The sequence below is a fragment of the Pelmatolapia mariae genome, linkage group LG7, assembly GCF_036321145.2.
Source record: "Pelmatolapia mariae isolate MD_Pm_ZW linkage group LG7, Pm_UMD_F_2, whole genome shotgun sequence".
Lineage (NCBI taxonomy): Eukaryota > Metazoa > Chordata > Actinopteri > Cichliformes > Cichlidae > Pelmatolapia > Pelmatolapia mariae.
Window position 1 is genome coordinate 23474431 of NC_086233.1, and position 27627 is coordinate 23502057.

The following is a 27627-nucleotide window of genomic DNA, read 5'->3' on the forward strand; positions in this document are numbered from 1 at the left end:
GGAGTCGATCCTTCTCTCACTCTCTTTTTCATGGCTTTATCACTCAAAGACTCAAGCAGCTCAGCAGAATGTAAATGAATAAGGGCTGTGAGATGGTGAGAGAAGAAAAAGGTTGTGACTAAAATGGCATGTGCACATCAGCATGGGGACTTTCACAAGCACTGCTCTTTTATTTGCTTTGGTAAGACGTGGAAGAAAATTTCACATTACAGATTCATCAGCCCTGACCATGACGAATCAGAACCGTGGCACGCTGAGCTGTGCGTGTGTTTCCATGTGTGCAAGCATGGGCAGTATTACTTCCACAGTTAGCTGAATAATGTGTATTCTCTCCCCACATGGATATATTCTCCTTAGGCCCACAACAACTGTCCACATAAACCTTTCTACCTCACTAAGAAACTGCTTTCACTTTTTTTGTCCTTGCTCTGTTTGTCGTTCTCTCACACTCTCACAAACAATGACTCATGGATAAAAACACAAAAAAGTGAGGCAACTCACACGCTGCTGCACTAATAACAAGAGGCACGTGCGCGCAAGTGTAACACAAAACAAAAGAGAAGAACTGCAGGATATGATTATCTATTTAATTTCTAAATGTGCTCTCTAATAAAATTATTCCGTATCTGCATTCATCTGTGTTGAAAAAATACAAACATATGTGGCAAAATCTGGATTTGACCCTGTCAATATGTCTTAATATGAATGATAGCAATCATTGGCAGCCATCTATCAGGCCAGACCATATGTAGCTTTGGGTGGGGAGGGAATGAGGGCTTACCACAAAGCCTGCCTTATCCGCTGGTATTACAGTCTCTAAGAAAGGATTTAGTCTTTAATTCTTGATTAGATAGAATTTTCTCCACAGAGTGCAAGTGCAGTGATACACCAAGCTCAGATAACCTGCCCAATTGGGAAAGTGTGTTTGCAAGTCCTCTGGCATTGTTCCCTCTCTGAGAGACACACACATGCACACTTAGACCCACATCAACCCAGGACCCCTGCGTGCCATCCCATTTAGCTGCTGGGCTTTTAACACATTGTGATAGAGCTATTATTAGGAGCAATGGATTATCAATCAGGAATTAATCCTGACTGATGTGCTTGGCCCAACTGGAAAAGGACCACACTCGTTGCTTCACTGTTCATCTGTGTGCTCATTTGTTTTCTTCAGGAGCTGACATGAGAGATGAGATGTTTTTTTCTGTTTTGTGCTCAAACTTTTGCCAGCTCCTGCTTCTCAGGACACGAGGCGCTCGCTGAGGGAGGCACTGGTTTGTCTAGCTAATTCATTCAATCATCTTCCTCTCCTTCGTCTCTTTGCCTGACTGGCTGCTGAGCTGACTTGACTCCCTGGATGGTTGGCTCCCTTTCTCACTGGACTCTCACTGGCAGTTCGCTCACACGCTGCGCGAGCTTCGCTGAGGCAGGGGTGGAGAGAGACAGCTGGGCTGCTCAGTGTTTGGAAAGTGGGATCTTTGCTAGATTTCTCTTTGTGCCTGGTTTGGTGGAGTATTAGATGAGAGCAGGGAAAATCTGTGCCTACCTGTCCTTCAGCGCAGACCACTGACTGTCACTACTGTGCTGCATCCATGACTTTACATACCTGGCTGGTGTATGGGTTTGGATTTATATTGGTTTGGACACTCTGCTTTGCACGAGGTAGGTAGGATGTATTCTTTGGTATGAAAATATGTTGTGGGTCTTTTAGAGCAAAGGACCTAATGAGCAATATGCGTTTGTGTCTGTGGGTTGAGATAGAGGTGGGGGTGGAGGTGTGTGTGTGTGTGTGTGTGTGTGTGTGTGTGTGTGTGTGTGTGTGTGTGTGTGTGGTTGGGGTGGGGGGGGGGGGGGGGGGGGGGGGGCATGCCCTAAGTCCTAGTGATAGCCCAGATACAATAATCTTCACTTAAAACAGTCTTTTCCATTCAAAGTAATTAATGACATGATTGCCAGTGATAGAAAAAATCCTCTATATATACTGCAGGATTTAATAAATAGAGCAAAAGTATTGTTAATATTAATTTTATGCATCTGCAAAACATTAAAATAACACAAACAGCAATAATAATAAAACAAACAGCTCGATCAAAATTTAGACCGAAAGCAGAGCACATCACATTAATATGGTGAACAAGTGTGTTTCGAGCTCATTCCAGTTAATATAGCTTTGTTCTGATCGTAATTGACCTGGGAGTTAAAATCTATGCCTCCAAACAATAGGTAACATCCATAAAAGGCAAAATGAATTTCCCTGTAGAGCAATAGCAATTGACCTGGCTCAGTTCGGCAATAACCTTTGTGTCAGCGACTGCCAGGCAAACAGAAAATGTAGCGCTCTGAGACATCGTTTTGCTTTGTTTTATCCAAGTAAGCCATACCCCGCTATCAACTTCAGACGCAGGGTTGAATTCACCTCCTGTGCAGATTATTGATTTGTTGTTTATCGATATTGGCATCCGTGAAATGCACAGATATGTCAAAACAAACGCATATGCACACTTCCACTTATAAATGATTGCATTTCTGGAATATAAAACCACAAAAGCACACCATTTATCACCTATTGTGTATTATAATGCTTGACTATAGCCATCATCCTTCACTTAGTTCTTTTTAATGTGTTTACGGTGCATTAAAAGATCATTTTGAGCACTCCTTTATCTCAGAGCTGCTGAGAAAGGGAAAAAAACAACTCCACATAATGAGACAGAGAGGCAATAGTCTCTACTGCATTTAATCCCTGTGTCTCTTTCTTATTAAACTAATTCTTACTGAAAATCCATGAAGCTCATAGTAATACTATGGCAACAACATGGCTGAGTTTTTACATGATGACAGATAACAAATGTGGTGCTTGCATGTGCTTGAAACTAATGAATGAATAAAATTGGATTCGGGTCACAAAAGATTCAGAGTTAATCAGCATTTGCAATGCATACTGGGAGAGGACGTGTGTATACTCATATAATAAACTGCACTGTATCGTGGGAGCTGAATGTCGTTCTAATATGGCCTCATTATGCTGACAAATGCTCATATAGGGCAGCTTTTTAATGTTTCATGAGAGCTGTGTGTAACATCTCAGCACATTGGACAGTTAAATCAGGTTATTTGCCAGATGTAAATGACTATTTCACTGCTTTCATTTCCACAGCCATTACCTCACTCTGATGAAATACTGCAGTATTTATGTGAGTTTTCACTACCACCAACAGGGGAATATGACACATCCCCTACAGACTGGCACATGCTCTGTGTCCCTGCGAGGCTTTACATTGATTCCAGCAGATTTCTAAAGTGATTTTTGTAAGAGCATTTGCCTGGGATTAGTTTACTCCTGAAAGCTCCATGAGAGCTTTTGGTGGGCTATTTAACGGCGCAGGGCAGCAAGAGGCTGGCGTCCGCTCTCTGCCCACTGAGTCCACAGGGCTGCACAGATAAAGAGAGAGGATTGGTTTCAGCCAAAGCTGATCTTCCATCTTGTGTGTACAGGATTTGGGAGGTCAGGCGCAGGTATGTGAGGGGTCTGAATTCATGGGCAATCCCTTTAAGCTCTGGTGGATTTGTTCTGGTTAGGCTTAGCCTCACTTTCTTAGAAGAGTTAGGCATTTCAGATGAGAGACAATTACACGGGAAAGGGAGGACGTTAAAGATGAAAGAATTCGTTGAGGAGCTTTATTTATTCAAAGAAATACTTCTATAAATTCCACTGTATTGCAATCAGTTCAACTGAAATGTATTTGTATGGCCCAATATTACACATGGAAATCCAAAGGGCTTCACTGGCATAAAAAACATGCAAGAAAAATAGGTGGCTCTGTCTAAATATTAAAAAAGACATTTTAACAAATAAACAACCCGTCATAAATATAGACATGCCCCCAACACATCCCCCCCCCCCCCCACACACACACACACACACACAATTATTTAAACAGTCCATATATAAAAAATAAATAATACATGAAATCCTATAAAACAGAGAAATGTGAAAAAGATTCAAACTTGGAAGTAAAGGGCCAATAAGATATGAAAACTGTGGAGAGGAAAAAAACTCTGTATCTGCCAGACTGCTGAAGGCATGGCTGTGGAGTGGTATTATTATTAAGAGGAAGCTGTTGTTAAATGCCAGATTTAAAAAGGTGTGTTTAGAAGATTTTCTTGAAAATATCCATAGAGTTTGTCTCCCTAATATTTTGAGGTAGGCTGATCCAGAGTTTAGGGCTTAAACTTTTCTCTTTGAAGAGTTGGATACCTAACAATTTGACAGAGGAGGATCTAGGAGGGCAAGTTGGGACATAAAGTGTCAGACATGTAAGATGATCCAAGACCATTAAAGATTTTACATACAAGTACGAGTATTCTAAAATCAGCTCCATAGGATACTGGGAGTCAGTGTGGCTTTGCTAAGACTGGACTGATGTGCTCCCTGTTATTGATTTTCATTAATATCCTTGCAGCAGAATCCTGGATAAGCTCGATAAAATCAGTGGCAGCTTCTCTTTTAGTAACATAAGTGGTGGTGGGGCCAGGACATTTTTTATATAACCCTCAGTTGATAAAAAAAAAAAAAAAAAACTGCAATAGCTGTAAAAAATAATTTCTTATTAATCATGGATAAAGTACAACAATTAATTATTAAAATGGGTGGTTGCGGTATTAAAATGTCTCAGTGTGGGAGCAACAACTGTGGAGAAATGTTCCCACAAAAGGTTGCTGGATGTAACTTCTGTGTGTGTCAAACTAAAGGGCCTTGCCATTTGTTACACTTCAGTCAGCCCCACCCACCAGCTCCACCCCTCAGTATATGAACTCATTCTGAAAGCTGATTATGTTTACTGATAAATCTCTCATTCTTATGTGCCAGTTAAAAATGCAAAATAAACAGCATAAACTAATGTTGTTTTACCCCATGCCATGTTTTTACCCCATGCCTTCTTTGTTATAACTTCCACTACTTTTAGTCAGTTGATTGGTAGACTTGGCTAGGAGATCACAAGTGTTACGTAGGAATCTTGGTCACATGCATCTCATGAAATAACACGTTAGGTAGTGCTTGAAGTGAAGGATTGGTTTAAATTTGGCTCATTTTCAGTTTAAATGAATGCAAATGCATCATTACAACTCCCATAAAGATAGAACATACAAATCAGAGTCAGTGAAGATGTCACTTGTGTAGATTTGGATGCTAGTTAAAGTAAAAATATCACCACTGCTAACACTGAAGGTGGTTCTTATGCATTCAGCATTAAACAGCCTTTAAAATAAAAAGGCCTGGCAGTTATGTTTAGCTAATATTCAAACCAACTCAGCGGACTTAGTTTATAATAGATTAGTAAACAACAGGAAGCCAAGAAATCCAATGACGTCATGCACCAAGAGCAAAGTTAAATGTGTCAGATGTTCATAAATCTGAATTCTCTCAGGGATGAAACTGTGTTATGATAATCAAAGGGTTGACAAATGCAAGTAACTACCATGAAAAGTGATACTGTCCACCTTTCTTCCACTTCTGCACTGTTTTCCACACCCTTTGTTTTCAGAAGGCCTCTTGTGTGTTGTAGGTGTATTTTACTGGATGGAGTATAATTTAGACAGATAAGCATATTATTTTCAAATCTATTCACATCTTCCCTTTTATATATAAGTGACATTTTGAAACCACAAAAATAACAATAAGATCATATGGTGATGGTGCTAAGTAGGTCTACCAGTAAAAACAGTGGGTTCTCTGGATGCCACACACACAATATGTGTGAGCTGATAAGACTAATACACTCTTCCATCATCTAAGCAATTTAATTCCATAATAATATCTCTTCTATCTGTACATTTTTCCCCATAATCTCAATACTAGTAAAGCACTCAAACACTGTATTTATTGTTCTATGCTTTCCTTGCAGTCCATAGTCTGCAGTGCTATGGCTGTAACATCATCCAGGGCCAGAGGTACATTGACGTGGGCTGCTCCAACCCAGAGGTCATCACCTGCCCCCACTCTCACAAAGGCTTCAAACATCGTTTCTGCATCAAGACAGAGAGCAGTGAGTGCTTAATGATTATCTTCCTTTTCTCTTTATCCTTTAACACAGTGAGTTAATGCGCTTGTGTGTGATATTTCTTTGGAGAATATTTATGGAGTAGCAGATTATAAAATCATGACGAACTGACTCTAGCGTACCGCTGGACATTGGCGTAATCGTTTTTAATCATACTTTCATGTAAATGTTCTTTGTTCGCTGATGTGAATATTCGACTTGTCCCAGCGCAGAGGATAGTTACATAACTCTGCTGTAGTGTGCTTTGCTGACCAAATTGTAACTCATTCATTGTTTCATGTTAAGGCAAACTGGGTGTTGATGGTAAAATGGATGCATTCGTAGAAGTGTGGGCAATCCAGACCTTTTTTGTTTTGTTTCGTTTTTGATTTTTTGTTTTTTGCTTGACATCTGAAGAAACCTCTCCAACCCAAAAGCCTGATGAGGCACCTTTTTCCATTGGCTCAGAGAAACAGCAAGCTCAGACAAGCTCTGATGACAGCCTGACAGACACAGGATGACAGGCATTTTGTCAGAATCTTGTAGCTGTGTCTTGGTAGTAATATGTGGCTGGACAGGCTGCTAATCTTCCTGTGACCCCGTCCAAAGCAAATCAAACAGATGCTCCTGAAGTTCTATAAGAGTCTTAGATTTTTTGGTGCCCTTTATCCTCATATCCCCAAGACATCTGCCCTTAACCCCCAACAATTTCGGTGTTCCTTCCTCTGAGTTATATCAGAAATAAAGAAGAGGAAAATATCCAATATTGTTATTGTGTGATATTAAAATGAGCGCTGAGGTAATTTAACTGTTAAAAAACATCATCGTTGCCAAAATTTTGATAGTGCTCGCTTACTGTAAGCCACAACTTTCAGGAGACACCGTAATGCTTGTTATTAATTAACATTCAACATATGCAAAGACAGTTAACCCCTAGTTGAAGCATGTTTTAGTATTTAAAGTATTTCATTTAAACAGCAGATTGACTATTAGCCAGGTTAATCTTTTCATGCTGCCCCGGCTGATCTCAGACGTGATTACTCTGTTTGCGTTTAGATAAATAACAACTGCTTCGCCATCTGGGGAACTCAGTTTGCTGTTTGTCTTTTAAGAGATGTTGACTGGTGCTAATCAAGAAGGTGATGAGTGAGGAAATGAAAAAAATGCTGAAAATGCATTGCTGATCAGAAGAACTAGCAAACTAAAAATATGCATCAATTCCTTTTGAATTAAAAACATATATAAAATGCAAAAAAAAAAAACCTTTGGGACCCTCAAGGCAAAGTGGTTGAGGTGCATACCAAATAAAGTCCCTGAGCAGATTACAAGTAACAAAAATCCTGACAGCTTACAATTTTTTGTTTGATGCTTTCAAGAAAGAATTTTTTTCACCTTCAAAAAAAGATAAAGCAATAACTTTGAGTAAAATGAAACTGAAATATATAAAATTTCAGTTACATTTAGGTTACATTTCACTGCATGTGGTTACATTTCACTGCGTGTTATACTTGTATAACTATGCATGTGACGAATAAAGAACCTTGAATCTTGAATCTTGAATCAAAGGCTTATTCGTTCAAATATTTAATCTTTAAGGAAAATGTGCTCGGAATAAACTGAATATATGCCACAGGGTAGCTGTGCGGTAGGCTGGGAATGGACCAAAATGCAGAGGACTGACAACAACAAGATTGGGAAATGACAAAAACGGAGCACTTAAGTACACACAGGCAGTAATAAGGCAAAGTGGAGACACCAGGTGACACAGCTGAACTGAATCTGAGATAGGAGGAAGCAAAACGAGGGACTGTCAAAATAAAACAGGAAACATAACAATGAGACAGAGACAAAGACATACAAACTTGACACAGACAAAATTGTAAACAAACACAGAGACGTGACTAACTGGGATGAAAGACTAACTTGACACAAGTAAAGAGGGAGACCAGACAGAGACACACTGAGGTACTAACATCAACCAAGGAACAGAACTAGAAACATAACAAAACTCAGAAGGGCTGGGAAACAAAACAAAGGAAGAAATAATATAGACCTCTAACTTAAATCACTTCTTAAATCCTCAAAATAAATCTTGACTCCACAAATCTCAAAGCACTGGATCATCGACCCAGGAACCATGACAATATAATACGAGTCAAGTAAATTTCACTTGACCAGATTCCATCAAATGTAACATTTTTACATTTTAATTGTGTAACGCTATTAAATTAGTTAAAGTCAGAATTTTGGGGCAAACATTTTGGAGTTTTGGTGCATATTTAAGAACATAAGTATTTTCTTAGTTATTATCAAATAATACACCACATATATGCCAGATTCCAAACTGTGATGATGTTTTTATTCACGACTACAAAATGTACTCTTTATCAGAGGATTAGTTTCTCAGCTGTGTAGGCATATCCCGTGGAGATCTCTAAATGTCTTCCTCATTATACACTTGCAGTATTTAATGCTTACTTTTGCTTTTTTTCCTGCTGAGCCAAACACCAGCTAATCACTCTTATCTGACTGACTGACTGTCTCTCCCTTCTGTCCCTGCAGCGGCCCTGGGTATCGTCCTGACAAGTGGTTGCGCTACATCCAGACACTGCCAGCAACAAGAACTGCCAGGGGTGCGAATCCACTGTTGTGGCTCAGACCTATGTAACAGCACCCCCTTCTGGCATCCCAGCACACTCCACTATATCTGTGCACTGCTCACCCTCTTACTGCTAAGGATGTGGTTGTGATGTGAAATAACTCTCAAGAGAAACATAAAATCAGTGGCCTCTTTTCGTAGCTGCTCATGTGTAGGACTGAATTGGGGGATTTTTGCTCAGTATGGCTTTATTGGTATGCACCTTTAAATTGTGGTGTTCACATTGCTTGGACTTACAGTCAGAGGGGTGGCAAAAATAACCTTGTAAATAAAAAATAATGGTGAAGCAGCTTGCAGCCATCAGTGAATTTATGTCCACATACACTTACTGTACCTTAAAGTATGGAATATTATGGAAGATTTGTTGCCATACAGCATTACTCTTGTCATGGCTATACTGTCATTTCATGAAAAAATAAAGTGAGTAATGACACTTTGTATGAGCAAAGCAGTAACACACTGACTTCAGTTGAATTCACTTGTACAGGAAGACAGTCATTTCCTTCCTTGGTTAAAGTGTTCACTATCATTTTTAAGATAACATTTTTGTGTGGTGTCCTCTGTGAACTCACAGGCTATTCATATTGAATTGTTTTATAATATTATTATTAGTTGGGAACGCACACTGCATGTGGTTCTTCTGTCTATGTTTGTAAAAAAAAAAATATTGTTCAGTGACAGCATGTAATATTGTGGAAAACATATTAAAATGTTTGATATTTTTCAAAAGAAAATGGGTTTGAACTTTGGTAGTTTATTTTTGTGCATATAGTCTGAACTTGCGTCAAACCATTTTCTTCTACTTGTTACATTCACCCTGTCTTTGGACTGTGGGAGGAAGTCGACGTTCCCAGAGAGAACCCACAGAAGCAAGGTGAGAACATGCAAACTCCTCACTGAAAGGCCCAAGTCAGCTGCTGGATTCAAACGCAGGACCTTCTTGCTGTGATGCCACAGTGCTAACCACTGCACCATTGTGCTGATCAGAATAATCAGAACAAAAATCAAAAATTAAAAGAGCAAAAAAGGAGGTAGAGCAGGTCATTTACTAATGGGAAGTTTGGTGATTTGATCCTTCCCTGAATGGGTGAATAAGGCATGTTGTATGAAGTGCTTAAGAACCTGTCCATTTACCATAACCAGCGCAAACAACAAAACAGTTCACCTACTATATTGACAACTGTCTTAAAAAACTGAAGGATGCTCAGGTAGGAGAGTTATATGTTTACATATATTGTGATAATATATAATTATAGCAAACGTTTTATTTGACACAAACTGTCATCTACAAAACAAAAAAATCAGAGCAAAGGTCACATGAAAGAAGAAAAACATGCGTCTTGCTGAATTATTTTCTTATTCAACTTTTATTTTATTTTACTGTTCTATTTTTTGTGCATCTATCAAAATTATGTATTTTTAGAGCCCCTACTTATGATACATTTTTGAGGCCAGTGTTATGTCTAAATAGATAGATTTGGATAGGCTTGCAAACTCTGCTGTGAAAGGATGTGAAGGCCTGTGTTATGCAGTTTTAGGGTTTTGGAGGCCATTCGCTGGTAACATTGCCAATTGTTATAAGGGTGAAGCACAGTGTCTGACATTTTATATTAACTTTACTATAAAATATATAGTAATCATATTGTAAGAATATAGTAAGCCACTTTTTCCAGTGAAAATTAAATGATTTCATGGTTGGGCTAAGCCCACAGTGTTTCAAGATCTTAGCGATGCCCCTCGGTGGAGTTCTAGTAATGTTTTGTGTTGCAATGGTGCTGTTGTAACTCTTTTAACATCTGCTGAACAGATGCATTTGAGCGTAGTCCACAAGCCTAAACCTCTCAGGTGGCAGATGAAGCTTGCTAAAATTTTCCCTCTTATAGTGGCTCATGATTTCACCAAAGTGATTATTTCATAGTGTGACATGACGATTGCTCCCTGTTAAGCAGTTTACGAGAGTAGTAACCTTTGCAAGAATACACCTGTGAAAGTGATTACCTTCGAGGAGGCAGTGCACAAGTTGCAAATCGCCGCATACGAGGCTCTTTGTCCCAGAAGCCCATTGTATAGAGCGGAGGAAACCCTGTGCCGTGAGCAGCCATCTTGGATAGACAGATCATACTTGAGCCAGGATAACCTGCATACCTCCTGTGAGAAGCTCAAAGCGCAAAAGACTTAATATCTGGTAAGGACAGAAGAAGGGGGGTATTTGATTGCACTCATGGACGCCCGTGTAATGTGTAATACACGTAGAGAAACTGATATTTAAACGAAGAAACCCTTGGAAGTGTTAAGCTTTCTTGTGTTTTCCAGGAGTCAGCTAGGTGGAAAGCTAACGATGGTAGCTAACAGATGACTAATGCAAGGTTGGGTTCTAAGTCCAATATTGTGAGGCATCACATATTAAACGGTTATGGAAAAAATGCTACTGTTTACGACAAAGGGCTTGGCTTGCTTGAAATAACAAGATAACGCGTTACGTGTTTGCCATTAGCTGACAAACTAGCCTGCTAAAACTGTCGCTAGCTTTCGTTAGTTTAGTGTATTGAGGCATTTTTCATGAAATTGGGCTCAGGCCAGGTTGAGTTTCTGAACCTGTTTTTACTCAATAATGCATCTAAATCAGCTGTTTGTGTGGCGATGAGGGCAGGTGGCTTATGTGCTTTGATTTATGGGATTTGTTGTTATCCGTCTCTGTCAGCTAGCAGGTGACTAGCTAACGCAAACTTGGTTGTCAAAACATCCAATTTAGGGCCGTATATTTATCTGAATTTGCCATCTAAATGTCTGTTCAAGTCAGTATCAGGTTTTATATCAATTTCCGCTTCGTAGCAGCACTCTTTTTTTCATGCATGGAGTCTAATCGCAGAGATTTAGTCATAGCGACGCTGTCATTTTTGCCGGTTGTCAAGCTAACGTTAAGCTAGTCGCCGTCGGTAAGAAACAGGCATTTCGTTAGGGTTTCATATTGAAGGGTCAACCTCCGATATCCAAGTCGGGTTTGACGATGGATTTGACTGGCCCGTCTAATTCCTTGTTTTTATGTTGGAATAACTGTAATAAAGCGATTTTTTTTCTGTACTGCAATGCTAATCCCTTAGCCGGTAGTGTGTTAGCTTCTTATTTGGGTGTCCTTTTTCCAAAGAGCAGGCATACACGATTTAAAATAAATAAATAAATAAAATTGGTCATTAAGTTAACGATGGTAACTTTTGTATGGTCGAAATTTGGATAGCTTTGCCTTCGTCGACATTTAAAGTGCTGCATCATTTCTGTTTCTGGTGTTAGTGCACTGTGTGTTAGTGGACTTTATCTTAAATTATTACCGCGTTACTTAATATTTTGTTTTTTGTTTTACTGTAAGCATGTAAACACGTCACTCATTTTTGTATCGCGGTAGCGTCCTTCAAGAGTGTATATAATAGCTATGGGGTATCATGTTTTTTTTTTTTAGTCACGTGATTTGAATGGTGGGTCTGAACATCACGGAGACAGTGTGACTATATATGTGTCATGATTTCCTGAAATCACATCATCTCTTTGCCTCTATGAGGAATGTCTGTTGAGAGGAAGAAAGGCAGTGCCCCTGTTTCTCTAGAGAAAGCTTCAGGAAAGGAGAAGTGCTGAGGCTGCAGTCTGGTCACATGGTCTTGACTCGCCTTCTCCTTGACTGATACTCATGGGGTTTATTTCTATGCCATGTGTAGCGGTGGGTGGAAAAAAGGGTGTAAAATGAAGTCGAATGTCACAGCCAAGTCACATTTTACTTTTGCTCTTTCTGGGGATTGTGCAAGATCAACAGGCCATCACTTTGGAGCTAGAGAGACCACATGAGGGTCATGTGACAGCAGGGAGCCTAGAAAAAGAGTGTGTGAAACAATATGTTGGGAGTTAAAAGGATGGTAGTGAGGTGTGACAGCTTCAAGGTCCTATACTAAATCATGGTGTGGAGCATAAGTGCAATGTTATGTTTTGTCTTTACCCACATGAATCACACTGTAGGGATTAATGAAATGTAAACATACATTGTGTCTACTGTGTTTGTGATTTTTCACGATGATTTCAGACTCGATAATGCGCCACAATGTAGAAATAATGTAGGTATCCACCAGTGATTACAGATTACATTTTTGGTAATGTAGTAACATAATGCGTTATTGTACTAAATTCAGTAATCACTTTACAGTTACAGTTATATTGTTAATTTCATTACAAAGGTTCTTCACTTATGTGAATAGTGAGCAAATGAAAAGGTACTGTGTAATTTATTACTTTTATGGAGCAACCCCAAGTCTGGTACCTGGATAGAATATGGGGATTTATAAATAGCAAGTTTATACATACATTTTTAAAAAAAAAAAAAAAAAAAATATATATATATATATATATATATATATATATATATATATATATATATATATATATTATTTTTTTTGCTGTAGATAGCTGCTTGTTGTTGGTGTGATTAAACACTAAAGCACAGGTCAAGTTGCAGAAGACTGTGCCAAATCTTTTCTTGGACCACCCACAGAAACAGTCACAAAGGCACTGCTAGCACTAAGAGTTGTTTACATCTCAGGAACTTTTGCTCTTATTAATTAAGGGAAGTACAACTACTACATTGTTAGCTGTCTAGTTTTAATTTGTCTTTGTACACCTATATTTCTGTCTTGTTTTCAGTTGTCACATTTCCAGTTTTTTCCTCAGTCAAAGCTGAGTATGTGTAAACATGAGGGTTTGTGACCCAACATTGTTTTTACTGTTATAAAAGCTAAAGTTTAATTGATATCTTTATCTGATTCAACCTCAGTTAAGTAGCCTGCAGCGTCTTATGTCTGTATTTCAACCATTTACTCAATTTTTTTTTATTCTGTTTCTTGCACTTTTTTCTTCTTTTGCTGTCTGTATTTTTCCATTTATTTGCTTTTTCTATTTCCACTTTTTCTCTTGCTACATGCATTTCTAACGATTGAGTTTAAATTAAGCTGACCAATTAAATTTGGTCACCAATCTGCAGATGTAGAAGTACGTGCGTAAAACCAGCATTGTGTTGTGCTCGGGCACTGTGATTTCAGTTTCTAGGAACTGCTCTGACTGCAGTATAGTTTCCTTTGAATTTCATGTGAGAGAATGACACTGGTTTAAGGCAGATTATCTTTGCAAGTTACAGAGAAATCATTTGTCTGCTGAATGATTATTCTTTTGATTAAGTCTGAATTATTTACTACTCCTACAGCAGTCAATCGTGTACAGCAGCATCTCGATTTAATACTGTGCAGCAGTAATAAAGGTAACTATCGCAAAATAATTTTCCTTCATAGAAGTATGAGATCAGTATAGAATTCATTCCATCCATGTTTTGACAGATAACACGAAAGGTGAGAATGAGAATATCACTGCGCTGAGCCAGTTGTGTGGTTGGAACAGCGCATCACGTTAGGTTCATGCAAATAGCATATGAGAAGCAGCCAACAGTAGCAGTTGTACACAACAGTACATTAGGTTTGTGATTGAGATGAGACAAAATGACAGCACAAAATGTTCAAACTTGAGTAATAGCGTTATAGAACATAACAACCTGACAGACTTGGCCCAAGGCCCAAAAGATGAGGATATGATATAGGATAGGATGTATATTTGAGGGTCCAAAGAGTTCAGTGGTGTGGAGGTTGGCTATTTATTTTTGGCTTTTTAAAGTTTGACAAGAAAGAAAAGTAGCATACACTGGAAAATGTGTCAAAAACATGTTTTTACAAAGGCAAGTATCGTTTTGCCATGTGCACAGTTGACCATTTACCTGCACAGCACAAGACTACAGTCCCAGAACTTTCTCCTATACCACGCCTTACGACAAAATACAGAGTAACACAGACATCACTGATGCAACAACCAACTTGTATTGTAAAAGTCATGATGCCAGTAAGCACAGTTGAAAATTTCAGATGTAACCAACTGATTCAAGTAATTGACCCTTGTCACCAACTCCCTGGGCATAAACATTTCTTACTTTGCCAACCACACACAGAGCGTAGAGACACAGCTTGGTGACCACATCACATTTGTGGTCAAGTCGCACATCTGATCCATGTACGAGTCTTGCTGCCCCTCAGAGGCAGTACTATACTTCTCGTACCTTTTTTGTTTGTTTAATATTATTCATATATACACACACACACACACACACAGACACCCGTATAACATTCTACAGTGAATTTGTTGAAGTTTTGACAAAAAAGTGTTTACATCTAAATTAATTAAAATTAAGCTTGAAAAACAGTGATTTCATTTATATTGTGGTTGATATCAATAATCATGAATATAATCTGGTGAAAAGAAAAAAAAAAACAGCGTGGCAAGGTTGATGTTTTTTTTCTCTTTTCTTGCCTAGCCTTAGTGTTAAAGGAATTTTATACCAAAATTGATTGTTTAAAAATAATAATAATTAAAGACTGACACCCTCATACCTTCTTACTACTTTACTTACTAGTAGAGCTGGGCGATATAAGATTTTTTCATATCACGATATGTTTTTTTCATTTCAGGCGATAACGATATATGTCACGATATAAGCCAAATTATAACGGCGCTGGCACGGCTGGCAGCCTTAACCCAATTTCCCTCGGGATGAATAAAGTATAATCAATCAAATAACTATATTTGTAAGATTTAAATGTGCCGTTGCTCACGAGTAAAATGTGAAATAATCTGCAGCTTGTTTTGATTTAAATATTTATTTCCCATAATAAGTTCAACAGGGTAGATGTACTTAAGGAACATGAGACTTCAGTTTCAGATAAATAAAGGCAAATATTGCAAACTACACAAAAGGCAGCCGCTAAAGCATTTGAGTTTCAAAATAGAACAAACAAAACAAACTACTAAATTGTCAATTCTACTTAGAAACAAAATTTTAATTCTAAAAATAAATCTTAGTTCGTTTTACAGAAGAACAGACAAAATTGACTAACTTTTGTCAATATCAAATAACAAACTGAGAACTAAAAGGAAATTCTCAATCTCTCCTTGTTGTATAGCTTAGCTTTTCAAACAGTTTTAACAGTTACTTTAGTCTGACAAAAGCTGAATGACGAATTAGCGCTTTCAGTCAGAGATTGAGCATGCACCGGTTTATTGTATTTCCAAACTTGCTTTCGGCACAATTTACAGTGCGCGCTACTCTGTTTTTTGTCAGACTCCGTTCGACAATCTCTCCGGCATTGGAACCATCATCGGTTTTTTCTTCGGTAACCTTCGCTCACGCTCTCGGTTGATTTTTCTCTAGTCGGCAAACTCATTTCCTTCATTACCTGGGCAGCCCGGCTGCAAAAACAAATACACATGTGCGCCTTGGCACTTGTGCTGTACGTAACAAGTCACGTGACGTGACGCTGCGGCTGTGATTGGTTCGGCTCTGCTACTTAATTTGGATTGGCTGTTCTTTTTTTTCTTTTTTTTTCTTTTTTTTTTAAGAGGACAAGAGGGATGAGGCCTATCGCAATAGTTTAATTTTTCTATCGAGAAAAAGTTATTTCGCAATACATATCGTTATCGTTTTATCGCCCAGCTCTACTTACTAGTAATTAAGATTTTAAAAATCACTGGTAAGCTAGCTGCTGGTATTTCTTTATTTTACCACAATATGGTGAGTAGTGTTGATAAGCGGTAATTACTGTTATCAGTATTTGGTATTTATAGATCCTAACAATACCTATTAATGGACCTAGTCGTAATATAATCGTTGTAATTCTGGTTTGATTGTGAACATTGAAGCATCAGTAGCTGCTTCAGTGCTATGCCTCCCATGCAGCAGGTCTTTCGCGCTGTTGGAAATGAGCAGTGTCAGCAGCAACTGTGGAGTCAAACGGCCACACCTTTGAATGTTTAGTTCTCTGCATCGTTTCTGCTAAGAGGTGTGTGTGCGTGCATGCGTGCATGATGTTGTCAGATTAATGGAAAGGAGTGCAAGTCTGAAAGAGCCTTCTCAGAAGTGAGATTGAGACAGGAAGGTAATGGGATTCCTTCTTGAAAGTCTTTCTAATAACTGAAAAGCTCTAACACTGTTAAAAAAGATCCATCACCTCTCTGGTCTCACCCTTCAAAGGTTGTCGTAGATATGAGTACTCTGAAGCATATTTGTGATTTTCTGTAGTAAGGGTGTTGCAGACTGGCACAGACCGTATTTTTTTATTTATTTATTTATTTATTTATTTATTTATTTATTTATTTATTTATTTATTTATTTATTTATTTAAATGTGACAGTACTTTTCTGCATTCATAATTCCGTCAATTTGGGCAAGATCACCAACACCACTGGCTGAAATGAAGCTTCAAACCATGACCAGGCCTCGGCAGCAAGTGTCCAAAGAAAAACTTTAAAAGACCTTCAGAAAGCCTGCAGAACTACTGCTTAACACTACTTTAAAAAAAATAACACTGGAAACTTCCTTGGAAAGTTAATATAAAGGAAATGAGCAGTGGTACAAGACTTTTGCAAGTATTTGAATCATATCACCTGCTAGTTTAATATCCCTCCATCTAGTACAAAGTATTGTTGGATAGTTCATGCATGGAAATGTACCCTGTGGTTGCTTTATGTACAATTAGAATATAGGGATTTTCATGTTATGTTTGTCCATTTGATAAACAAAATTTATTCAAAGCATTATTTATAGCATTTATTATTTAAAGTATTTTGAATGAACATAAACCAATTTAATGTAAATCACAGTTCTGGTGAATTTACTTTGGAAAATTGTGTTTGGCAGGTTTTTCCCTTCATATTAGAAACAAAAAACAACATTGAAAAAATCCATGTTCAATTGCTGATGAGTTAAATTTGTTTGTGTTCTTGAAGCTTTTGTGTAGTTAGTCCTTTTGGTCATGAATGTAATCAGCCTTCTCAGCTGTCTGAACCTTCACTTCAGGACTATGCTAATCCCGTAACTCCTCGCTGGAATTTGTACAGCTTTTACTGGAGATCAGTAATCACACCTGTAACACAGAGTCATTAAACAGTAAGCGGCTCCATTACTGTTACTACAGGACTTGTTTTATTTATATCCACACATCGTGTTGTTTTTGCATAAAGTGCAGAAGGTGTGAGAAAGAGCTGTCCATGCTTAATTGTCTTTGTCTTTTCTTATTCATTACATCATGTGCAGTTTATTTATATGGAGTCAAAACCTTACCAGATTAGTAAACCTCTTGCTAATCTGAGTGGAAGATTAGTGGAAGTATTCAGGGAAATTGACTGTAAAATTAAAATGATTATAATCTACAAGTATTGACCTCTTTTAAGGAAAAGTTGCTTTTCTCTGTTAAAGGTTTAAGTGGCTAAACTGTTCTTCTGTTTTTCCTCTTTCAGAGCCACAATGGCCACCGCACCGTACAACTACTCCTACATTTTCAAATACATCATTATCGGTAAGTGATCAGTACCAATTGCCAGCAGTTTGGAGGCTCTCTAGTGACCAATATTGATGGCACTTCTCACAAACTGCACATATATTATACTTCCATTACATGGTGGCTTTGAGTGGGTCCAGCGTATGTCATATTAGTCTATTTTTGAAGGTAACATAACTGAGTACTTCTAACAAGGGGGTGTTCTGGCATCTAGAAATGTGCGCCTCAGCGTGCACATGCTCTGTATTTGTGCTCTACACTTGCAGAGACACATCCACAGCTCCAGCTTGTTTATCCTGGTTCCAAGCTTAAAACATGAAGCTCCACACTTGACGCTCAGTTCCCATCTTAGAAGACTGAATAAATAAGAGATGGAGCCTGGCTTTTTACTTTCTTTATTATTACTTGGGGAACATGGAGGGGAAACCTTAACTAAAAGTTTTAATGCTCTGCAAGTGTTGCAGCTCTTATTGATAAGTAAGGTATTAAGAAGTATTTTTAGTAAGTTTTATATATGCCACATACACTCAAGTGCATCTATCCCCGTCTGTCTCCGTTTTCCCCTGTCTCTCTCATTAAGTCCACATGAAATTTTAAGTGTAGTTGCTGACTGTCACTGAGGGTCTGCTGCATCATGCATGGGGGCAACACTTCAGGCTTGAATAGAGAACTGTTGTTCTTCTGTTATTTCCTTGGTTGACCTGAGTTTCTCTCCACAGGGGACATGGGGGTAGGGAAGTCATGTTTGCTTCACCAGTTCACAGAAAAGAAATGTAAGTGCTGCCCTGCTTTTTTTTTCCTTTTTTTTTTCTTTTGACTCCTTTTCATCTGTGCGTGTGCCCCAGTGCATGTGAGATTTGCCAGGTTTAACTGGAGTGCCTAAATCTCTTTGGATTTCTTTTATACACCAACGGAAGTCAGCAGCATAGATGTGGAGTGTGAGCTCAACAGTGAGAGTCTCTTCTTCTGTGTATGAGCCAGCTGCAGCCTCCCATTACCATTCAGCTCAGTTGTTTAGTGCTACTATTAACAAGCCAGATGCTGTGTTACTCATTCACTTGTCCACAATCGCATCCTGCCTGCACCCATACACCAGTGCACACATGCATACACACACTGGACTGATGTAGAAGAGGGTTTCAGTGGCAGTTTCAAACAAATTGATACATTAAGAGTGTTTGCAGTTTAGACAAAGCGATGACTTTAAAGACTGCGATTAATTATTGATGCAACTGCTGCTGCCGTACAGTAGAAACAAGTTGGCTATGTGTGACCTATACATATTGAATAATGTTTGTTACTACGTAATTTTAAGTTCAAACTAGGCACGTGTTTTGTTAAAGTTCACAAAACGGATGACAGAAGAAAGACTTGAAATACAAAAACATTAGTAAGGGCAACAGTAGAATTCATTGACATACTTCTTCTCCCCAGTCATGGCTGACTGCCCTCATACTATTGGCGTGGAGTTTGGTACGAGGATAATCGAAGTAAGCGGGCAAAAGATCAAGCTCCAGATCTGGGACACAGCAGGACAAGAGCGCTTCAGGGCCGTCACCCGCTCCTACTACCGCGGGGCCGCAGGGGCACTTATGGTCTACGACATCACCAGGTAGAGCGTGCTTGTTATGTATTGATGCAGTCATGGTCACCGCTTAACACAGAAGCTTTTACAGTGTACACAATAGCCATGTAGTGCATTGTGCAGAAAGAGGAAGTTAAAGGAAAGCATGAACATCTGATAACCGCACCGTTCAGCCCAGCACACCTCCTCCTGAACAAATACGAACAGTTTGTGTTACTGCGTGCGACTGACCTTCTTACCCAAACTGTTAGATGGTATCAGTGGTATGCCAAGCAAACACAGCTGAACATGTGGAATGTCTGTCCAAACTGCAACCACCTCCAGTATGGCCTCTAGGGCTAAATGAGTGCCAACGCAGTGTTTTCTCTGTCATCTATGGTTGCTGTGACTATACACCTAACTATAACCATATCCTTTAATGAAAAGGTGTGGCTTTCATTTGCATTCTTCTGTTTTTATGTATACATTTGTTATTAACATGGGCCACACCAGTGTAGACAGTAGGTTGTGTTGGATAAGTAACATTTAAATTACTTCTTTTAACCTCCGGAGACCCTGTGTGTTCATATGGACTCATTATATTTGAGCCTTTCTGCACTTTCCCCTTTTTTCTGCTCAGTACTTTAAGCACTGTTCAGTTCACTGTGTTATGCTGTTGAATAAACTCATTGTCCCTATATGGGGTGGCTCTAGCTCAGGAGGTAGAGCAGGTCATCTGCTAATCTGAAGGTTGGTGGTTCGATCACTGCTGCAAGGCAAATATCCTTTGGTGTGCAATATCCAGGTTAGATGGATGCATCCATTATTACATGAATAGGTGTGACTGGGGGAATTAGGAACGTTGTATAATGTGCTCTGAGTGCTCAGAGTCAAAAACTGCTATATCAGAACCAGTCCATTTACCATATGAAGACATGTTTTTCTTTGTAATTACTCTGTAACAAAGTGATCACTTCCCTTTCGAAGGCAAAGTTTAGTTTATATACTTATCAGTCCAACTAATCACAGCCAAACAGAGTTACTTTGACTGAGTTACCCTGAGCTGCTCACTTATTTCCCAAGGGGTCACCACTAGTGGATGGATTCACATATTTTGTTTGGCACAGATATCTAAATTTACGCCAGATGCCCTTTCTGATGCAACCCACCTATTTATCCACACAGAGTAGCTTGTCACCGCTGAGGCTACATTTGTGCCCAAATCTTTTGCGTGTAAGACAAATGTGTTAACCACTATCTAGGAGAAATTAAAAATGTATCAGGAACAAAAGCTCGGGTCTCTGGAGGTCAAGAAACCAATGCAGAATTGTCTGTCCTGTAACCTGCCTGAAATCTTGTGAGCAGACTTCAGAGTGTCTGAATTTGTTAACTTGATGGCTCAAAATAAAATTTTGAGGACTGGTTCATTTATTGGAAAATGGAAATGAGGCTGTAACTTGGATAATGTGGCATTGGAGTTGGTAGCTGCATCGTCAGGCACAGGAAGCTGTTGATATAAATAAAGTTTATACTTATGATCTGGAGAAAGCAGTATCACTTCCAGATGTATCCATAACTCCCAGATGATTTCCTCCATGGTTATTGTTGCCTGTATTATATGGCAGCTGCTGCCTCTTTTCAAATCCATCCTCAGAGATGGCAGGATGTTATGTCTTTGCTTGTCGTCATAGTAACCTCTGTCCCTCTGATGTCAAACAGGAGAAGCACGTACAACCATCTCAGCAGCTGGCTGACTGATGCCAGAAACCTCACCAACCCCAATACTGTGAGTACACGCACTGAAATTAATGATTGTCTTAAGCTGCACACGTGTCTCCACAGCCTCGTCTCTGCACTCTCTTTCTGCAGTGATTTCTCTTCTTTTAATTGCTTTAAGCTGTCGCTATGCTGTTTATCCCTTTGTCATCCTCCTGTTAGTCTTTTTGGAGCCACTCAGCCCTGTCCATTTCTTAAATAGGTTTTTCTTGGTAAATATGATTAGCTCTAAACCTTCCTGCTCTCACTCTCAGAGGTCTGTGTTCCATCAGGGAAGTGTGTTTGTGCAACATGACACTTCCTGTTCACATTTTAGATGGCAGAAAGCAAAAAGGGATGTTTCTGTATATCCAGTCACAACTATACACAGGCTTTGTATGGAGCTGTGTTATCCACTGCTCATTTTAATGATGAGTACAAGTAAACTTTACTAAGCTAATATTAACAGTATTAAGTTTTTGGTTTCTTTCTGGCACAGTCCACTTTTAACAACTTCAAAGTGTTCAGATTCTGTTAATCTGGGACTTTTACTATGAAGTGAATCCAACATACGAAGGCCTAGCTTCTCTTTATCAAGCTACACCAACATTATTAATCCTGCTAAACATTTACACGAAGGTGGTTATCAACTTAAAGTCAACATAGACTTTTACCTAGTTTAGTTGTGAACGCAAACATAAAAGAGGCAGTGTTGGCAGCATGTGATCAGTCACAAACACAGAGGTTTACTGGTATCAGAGCTGAATTATTTTACTAACAGAGAGCAAACTGTAATGTTAGATAAATCTGAAGAAGTTAAACACGTGATGCTCAATATTCTGAGCAGAGCTTCTGCAGCCAGTGTGTGAAAGAATACAGTATGAATAGGAGTATTAAAGTGCCATACAGCACTGCAGTTAGTGACAGTGTGCTACATAGCCTATTTAAAGCCAGCATGGAAATTGCCCACCAAAATTTTTTAGTTACATACATTTGAGTAATCCTCCATCTTTAACTCATCGGAACATCTGACAGTATTTATAATTAAATTCAATGTGACTAGGCTCTTCTTTTAGAACCAGTCTGAAAGAAGATGGCAAGTAAAGAAGAAATAAAATCCTATAATTCAATAATAATAATTATTATTCATAATTAATTTTATATGCAATCAACAAGTTAAAGGTTTAGGGTGATATTGCTATACTAATACATGTTTAAAAAAAATACTAATTTAAGAGTTTCTTGCATGTGTAACATTGCTTGCAGCCATCCAATTTTTTTTTAAATTTATTTATTTTGATGCTTGTCACAAAGAGACAAAATCTTTAGACGGTCCCTAAAAACCCCCCCAAAACCCACTTTCTTACAAAGATCCACCGGATATTCTATGAATTACAATGTTTTTTTGTTTTGTTTTTTTCCAGAGGACTGATTGGTGAGCGGGCGCTGATTTCTGTACAAGTTGATCTCTTATCTAATATAAACTTTAGCATAAGTTACCATGGTGATGTATCCTGGGAAGTGACCCCACTTCTAAACACTAAAAAGACTGGAGATAAACCTGAGGCCTTTACTATGAAACAGAATGTGCTTCACAGAAAAGGCCTCAGGTTGAGGGAAAGAAATCAAAGAATTTGTTTTCATGTCCCTAAACAGTATATACAGCTATCCTTAATATATTTATAACAGATTAGAATAATTTTGATCAGTCTAAAAGGTTAAATGTGTTTCATCTGAGCTGTAAAGATGAGGATTCTTCTAAACTTGTGTTAATGTAGTGAAACGGGCAGATCTGACTCCACTGACAGGTGGTTTCTGATCTTGTTTGTATGCATACCAGAGAGGAGAGCGTCAAATCACAAATGAGTGTTCAGTGCGCATAGCACTGTGGGCAGTGATGACTGTACATCTTCCAAAAGCAAAAGCCAAAACTACACTGAGCTGTTAAATAGAGAACTGCTGTTTGTGTTGAAGTATTTAAAATTGGCAAAGTGGTGGCACTGTTGGTGTTGTCACAGCATCTGCCCCAACTCCCAACATCTGCCTGCCTTGGTTTTAGACGATATAATTGACGCGAGACAAAATACTTTACAACTCCACAACTTTATTAGTGCAAAAACCCCATCAATTTATTTCCACTTAAAGGTTATACACACACAGTACGGTAGTATTATGTTGAAGCACAGTACGTATTACTCGGCGAGGCTCCTGCCTACGGTAGCCGTAATGCTCCGACCATCCATCAAGCGGTGCGGCTTCGTAGCTTACGAAAGTCGTACTAAAACATTTTTTGACAGATTTTTGAGCACCGTGTACCACATAAAATTGGTTCGAGGTCAGTAAGCACAACCAGAATTCATACATAAGGCGCACCGGATTATAAGGGGCACTGCCGATTTTTCAGAAAATCAAAGGATTGGTTTTAAGTGTGCCTTGTTTTCCGAAAAACACGGTAATAAGGACGGCTCGCTAGCATGCTCTACCAAAAATTGTGCTTTGGTGTGTATCTGACGGACAAAAGCCAAACTAGTTCATAACCACTGAAGTTGCAGCATTTTTACAAACCAATTGTGGTTCATCTGTTTCATTCAATGATCCGCTTTTCCCCCCATGTGCGTATTAAAAAACAAAGGCACTGCGCATGCGCATTTTAGCCATATTCTATCACGATATTTCATTTTCTTATCATTGCCTAACAATGCCGGTATTACCGTGAACGGTATGATATGGCCCAGCCCTAGTGCTGAACAATTCTGCAGTAAAAGCAAAAGAAATTGGCACGTAAAAAGGTGGTGTGCAGCAGTTTTGGTTTAGTCACTTTGTCACTCTTTTAGAAAGAAGTTCAGTAAATCTCTAATTACATCGCAGTTGCTAAGGATCCTGTTGAGCACACGTTCTCTCAATCAATATCTTAACAATTAGCTCACCAACGTAGTGGAGTCTTCCTGGATTGCCCTTGGCTTTATTATCTCTCAAAGGATTAGACAGCAAATTTCTCCCAGAGAAAGTGTCCAGGGGATCGTCTCACACTCTCTTCCCTTGTGTTTATCATCAGGTGATCATTCTCATAGGAAATAAAGCCGACTTGGAGGCCCAGAGGGATGTTACGTATGAGGAAGCGAAGCAGTTTGCCGAGGAGAACGGTGAGCGAGACGCCAACCGGTGCATGCTGGGAGGTTAAGGTGGAAAAGGGTTTCAGTGGGAGGCAATTCTATCCATTTACATCTGTCTAAGAATAACTTTCAACAGGATAATATTCACAGGATTCTTAACAAAATGTCCACAAATATTGACACTAAAATGAGTTTTATCTGTGATCTGTCTCTAAGATGGTTTTGATTTGAACTCTATTCAAAAAAAAAAAAAAAAAAAGGGAGGAAAAAAGCCAAGATTAACATCCTTCTGTTTACTTTGGTGGGACAGTAAATTCTAGGAGAAATGGAGCAATATTAATTAAAAGAGGGGGTGAATGATGACTTGGTATTTGAGGTATGCACACTTGGCGCTGTGTTTTAGTGACGCAGTCATTGTGTCTGTTTTATGTTGAACAGGTTTGTTGTTCTTGGAAGCCAGCGCAAAAACGTAAGTCTTCAGCTTTCCAGTTCCTGCAGAACAAGATCCGATCAGCCGTCTTCTGTGTAGCTCACATTTGTGTGTATGCTCTGTCTGTTTTCAGAGGTGAAAACGTTGAGGACGCCTTCCTGGAAGCTGCTAAGAAGATCTACCAGAATATCCAAGATGGCAGCCTGGACCTGAATGCTGCCGAGTCGGGGGTTCAGCATAAGCCCTCGGCCCCTCAGGGCGGCCGGATAACAAACGAACCACAGCCCCAGAGGGAAGGCTGCGGCTGCTAATGACCAAGCAAAAAGCCCCTTTGCCCCCTTTCTCCCACTGTCTGTCTGTCCCACCCCCCTTCCTGTCCTGCCAATCCCCTCCATTCCATCCACCATCTCCATGCATTCACACCCCATCCCCTCCCACTGCACCAGGTGCTGCGTGAGAGCAGGGCTGCGGAGGGAAGGAACAGAGGGGGGTGAATATCGACTTGGGCCAGGCTGAGCTGGGCTTTGTGGACTACATCTCCACCTTCTCCTCCTCTTCCTCCTCTTCTTTAATCTCTATCAGTGTATTGTCATCCCATAACTCTTCTTCTTCCACCCCCCACAAACCTCTCACACCATTCAGCCTAGTTCCCTCCATCATAGTATCATAGAATCCACCACACATTACACAGGTCACTGACACTTTAGATAGATGTAATGTTCATACTATAATGATAAAGCAAGACTGTTTTTTTATGTTGGATTTTATAGCTATATGCGAAATGTAAACACTGCGTTAAGTTTCATCCACCACCAATCAGTTGGAACTAAATTATATTCCCAGAGTCTGCCTCCCCTGCATGGGTTACATTTCCTGTATTTTATCAGCACACGCAGATGTGATATCTCACTCATGCTTATTTGCTTGGGAGCAAAACGCAAGGGTGATGAAGTCATGTATCAAGCAGCCACACGGGTAGACGCGCTTAAGCACGCGTCCAGGAATGTGTAGTTGAGGGAGCTTTTTCCAGCGGTCTCGATTCAAACCTGCCTGTGGCTTTTAAATTCTGCTTTCTCTGCTTTGGCACAGTCCTTTGCCAGATGTGGCAATGCTGATATTCTCAGAAAGAAGAAGGAGGGGGGGGGGGTCTAGAAAACTAGGAATTACCCAGAAATTCTTTGTGGATTATTCCCCGGACCTCTCCGCTGAGTTATTACATGAAATATTGGGTGTTTTCTAGCTTGTCTGTGTTTGTATAGACTGAGCTAAAATGACACTTTAACAACAACAACAGCCACCCTGTGACTTTTTTGTTTTTGTCACACAAAGATTTTTTATTTTGCACCAGCTCTTCATCTCCCATTTCACACCCAAACTCTCCCTCACGTCACGTATAACAAGATTGTCTTTACCAGCATTTTCTTTGTCATTGTTTGTTGCCTTATTATTATTAATGTTATTACTCTGAAATCTTTGTTTTGCTGCACTTGCTCTTCACACTGCTCTCTGAATTCAATTCGATTCAATAAATCAGCTCTTTTAGATTCATTCTCACATTTTACTGAAACAAATAACCGAAGTCCTTGAGGTAGTCGGCGCGGTCACAGTATCTTAAATGGCCAAGTATTAGGAGCAAAGTCCCAACTGTTTAAGTGTAAAAATGTACTCATCCCTCCTGTATAATCAGCAAAGCCGCACGAAAGAGCCCATTTCTTCTTCATTCAGGCAGTTGTTCTTCTGCCTCCCATAAAGCGACACCAAGCAGTGTGCCCCTCGAAACATGACGAAAGAAAACGGAAAAAAAAAAAAAACGGTCTCCTTTTTCAAGTACGAATATTTGTACCATAGTGTTTCCCCGATTGGACAGCTGTATATATTGCTTCTTAACTACTGGTGATGACCTCGCTACTGTACTTTGAATTTAGAAATTTATTTGGTCGCTCTGCCAATTTCTGTACAGCCGGTGTGATAGTGGGTTGCCTGTAATTCATGCTTGGGAAAAATTCTGTAACATAGTTTCTATTAATAAATGTATGTAAAGGAGAGATAAGTAGACACCCTCACTCACCACCACCCCGTCTGCACACTACTGAACCTGCCGATTGGTTGAGGGGTGAGGAAGCGGATTGAGATGATGCGCAAACTAGTATTTATGTCTGCCTTGATTCTTCTCATATCTGTAACGGAGCGGAGAGTGGGGCACTCTGATGTTTATATTCTGTTTTCTTTTTCCACCCCTTCATCGCTCCTCTGTATGGGAGGGGCTGCATCGCTGTCTTAACTCTTTTGGGGAGTGGGGGATTGGTTTGTTATCGTGGGAAGTGGGCCGGCCGGGTCTTCCTTTTATTTTTTTTCCTGTGTCCCCCACCTGTTCTGCAGTTTGAGTGACCACTTCCTGCTTTTGTCTAAGTACAAAAAGAAACGTACATATGTATAAATTTTTAAGGAGCTGTGCTAACATTTAAATGCGTTCTCTTGCGTGTATATGATTTTAAAATGTTGACATTTTGATTTTAATGAAAAAAATACTCTAGACAGAAAAAAATAAATTATACATAACCTGTTGCTGTCCTTTTTTTTTTTTTTAATCTGTGGCTGCAAATGAGAAGAGCACTTTTAATATCCTATCTACTACAAGCAATGAGCATCACACCGTTC

General features: G+C 39.3%; 2 protein-coding genes across 2 annotated transcripts; both read left to right on the plus strand.

Annotated features, from left to right (window-relative positions):
- Window positions 1-974: 974 nt before the first annotated feature.
- LOC134632066 (uncharacterized) lies at window positions 975-9392 on the plus strand. Its single transcript, XM_063480653.1, has 3 exons — window positions 975-1662; window positions 5907-6047; window positions 8604-9392. The coding sequence occupies exons 1-3, from the start codon at window positions 1593-1595 to the stop codon at window positions 8789-8791; spliced, it is 399 nt and encodes a 132-aa protein (XP_063336723.1). The 5' UTR covers window positions 975-1592; the 3' UTR covers window positions 8792-9392.
- Window positions 9393-10774: 1382 nt separating this feature from the next.
- Window positions 10775-27526, plus strand: rab14l (RAB14, member RAS oncogene family, like). The gene is made up of 8 exons (XM_063478498.1): window positions 10775-10885; window positions 18067-18125; window positions 18827-18880; window positions 19542-19719; window positions 21391-21457; window positions 24482-24569; window positions 24978-25008; window positions 25103-27526. Exons 2-8 carry the CDS (start codon window positions 18074-18076, stop codon window positions 25278-25280), a joined length of 648 nt encoding a protein of 215 aa, XP_063334568.1. The 5' UTR covers window positions 10775-10885; window positions 18067-18073; the 3' UTR covers window positions 25281-27526.
- The last annotated feature ends 101 nt before the right edge of the window (window positions 27527-27627 follow it).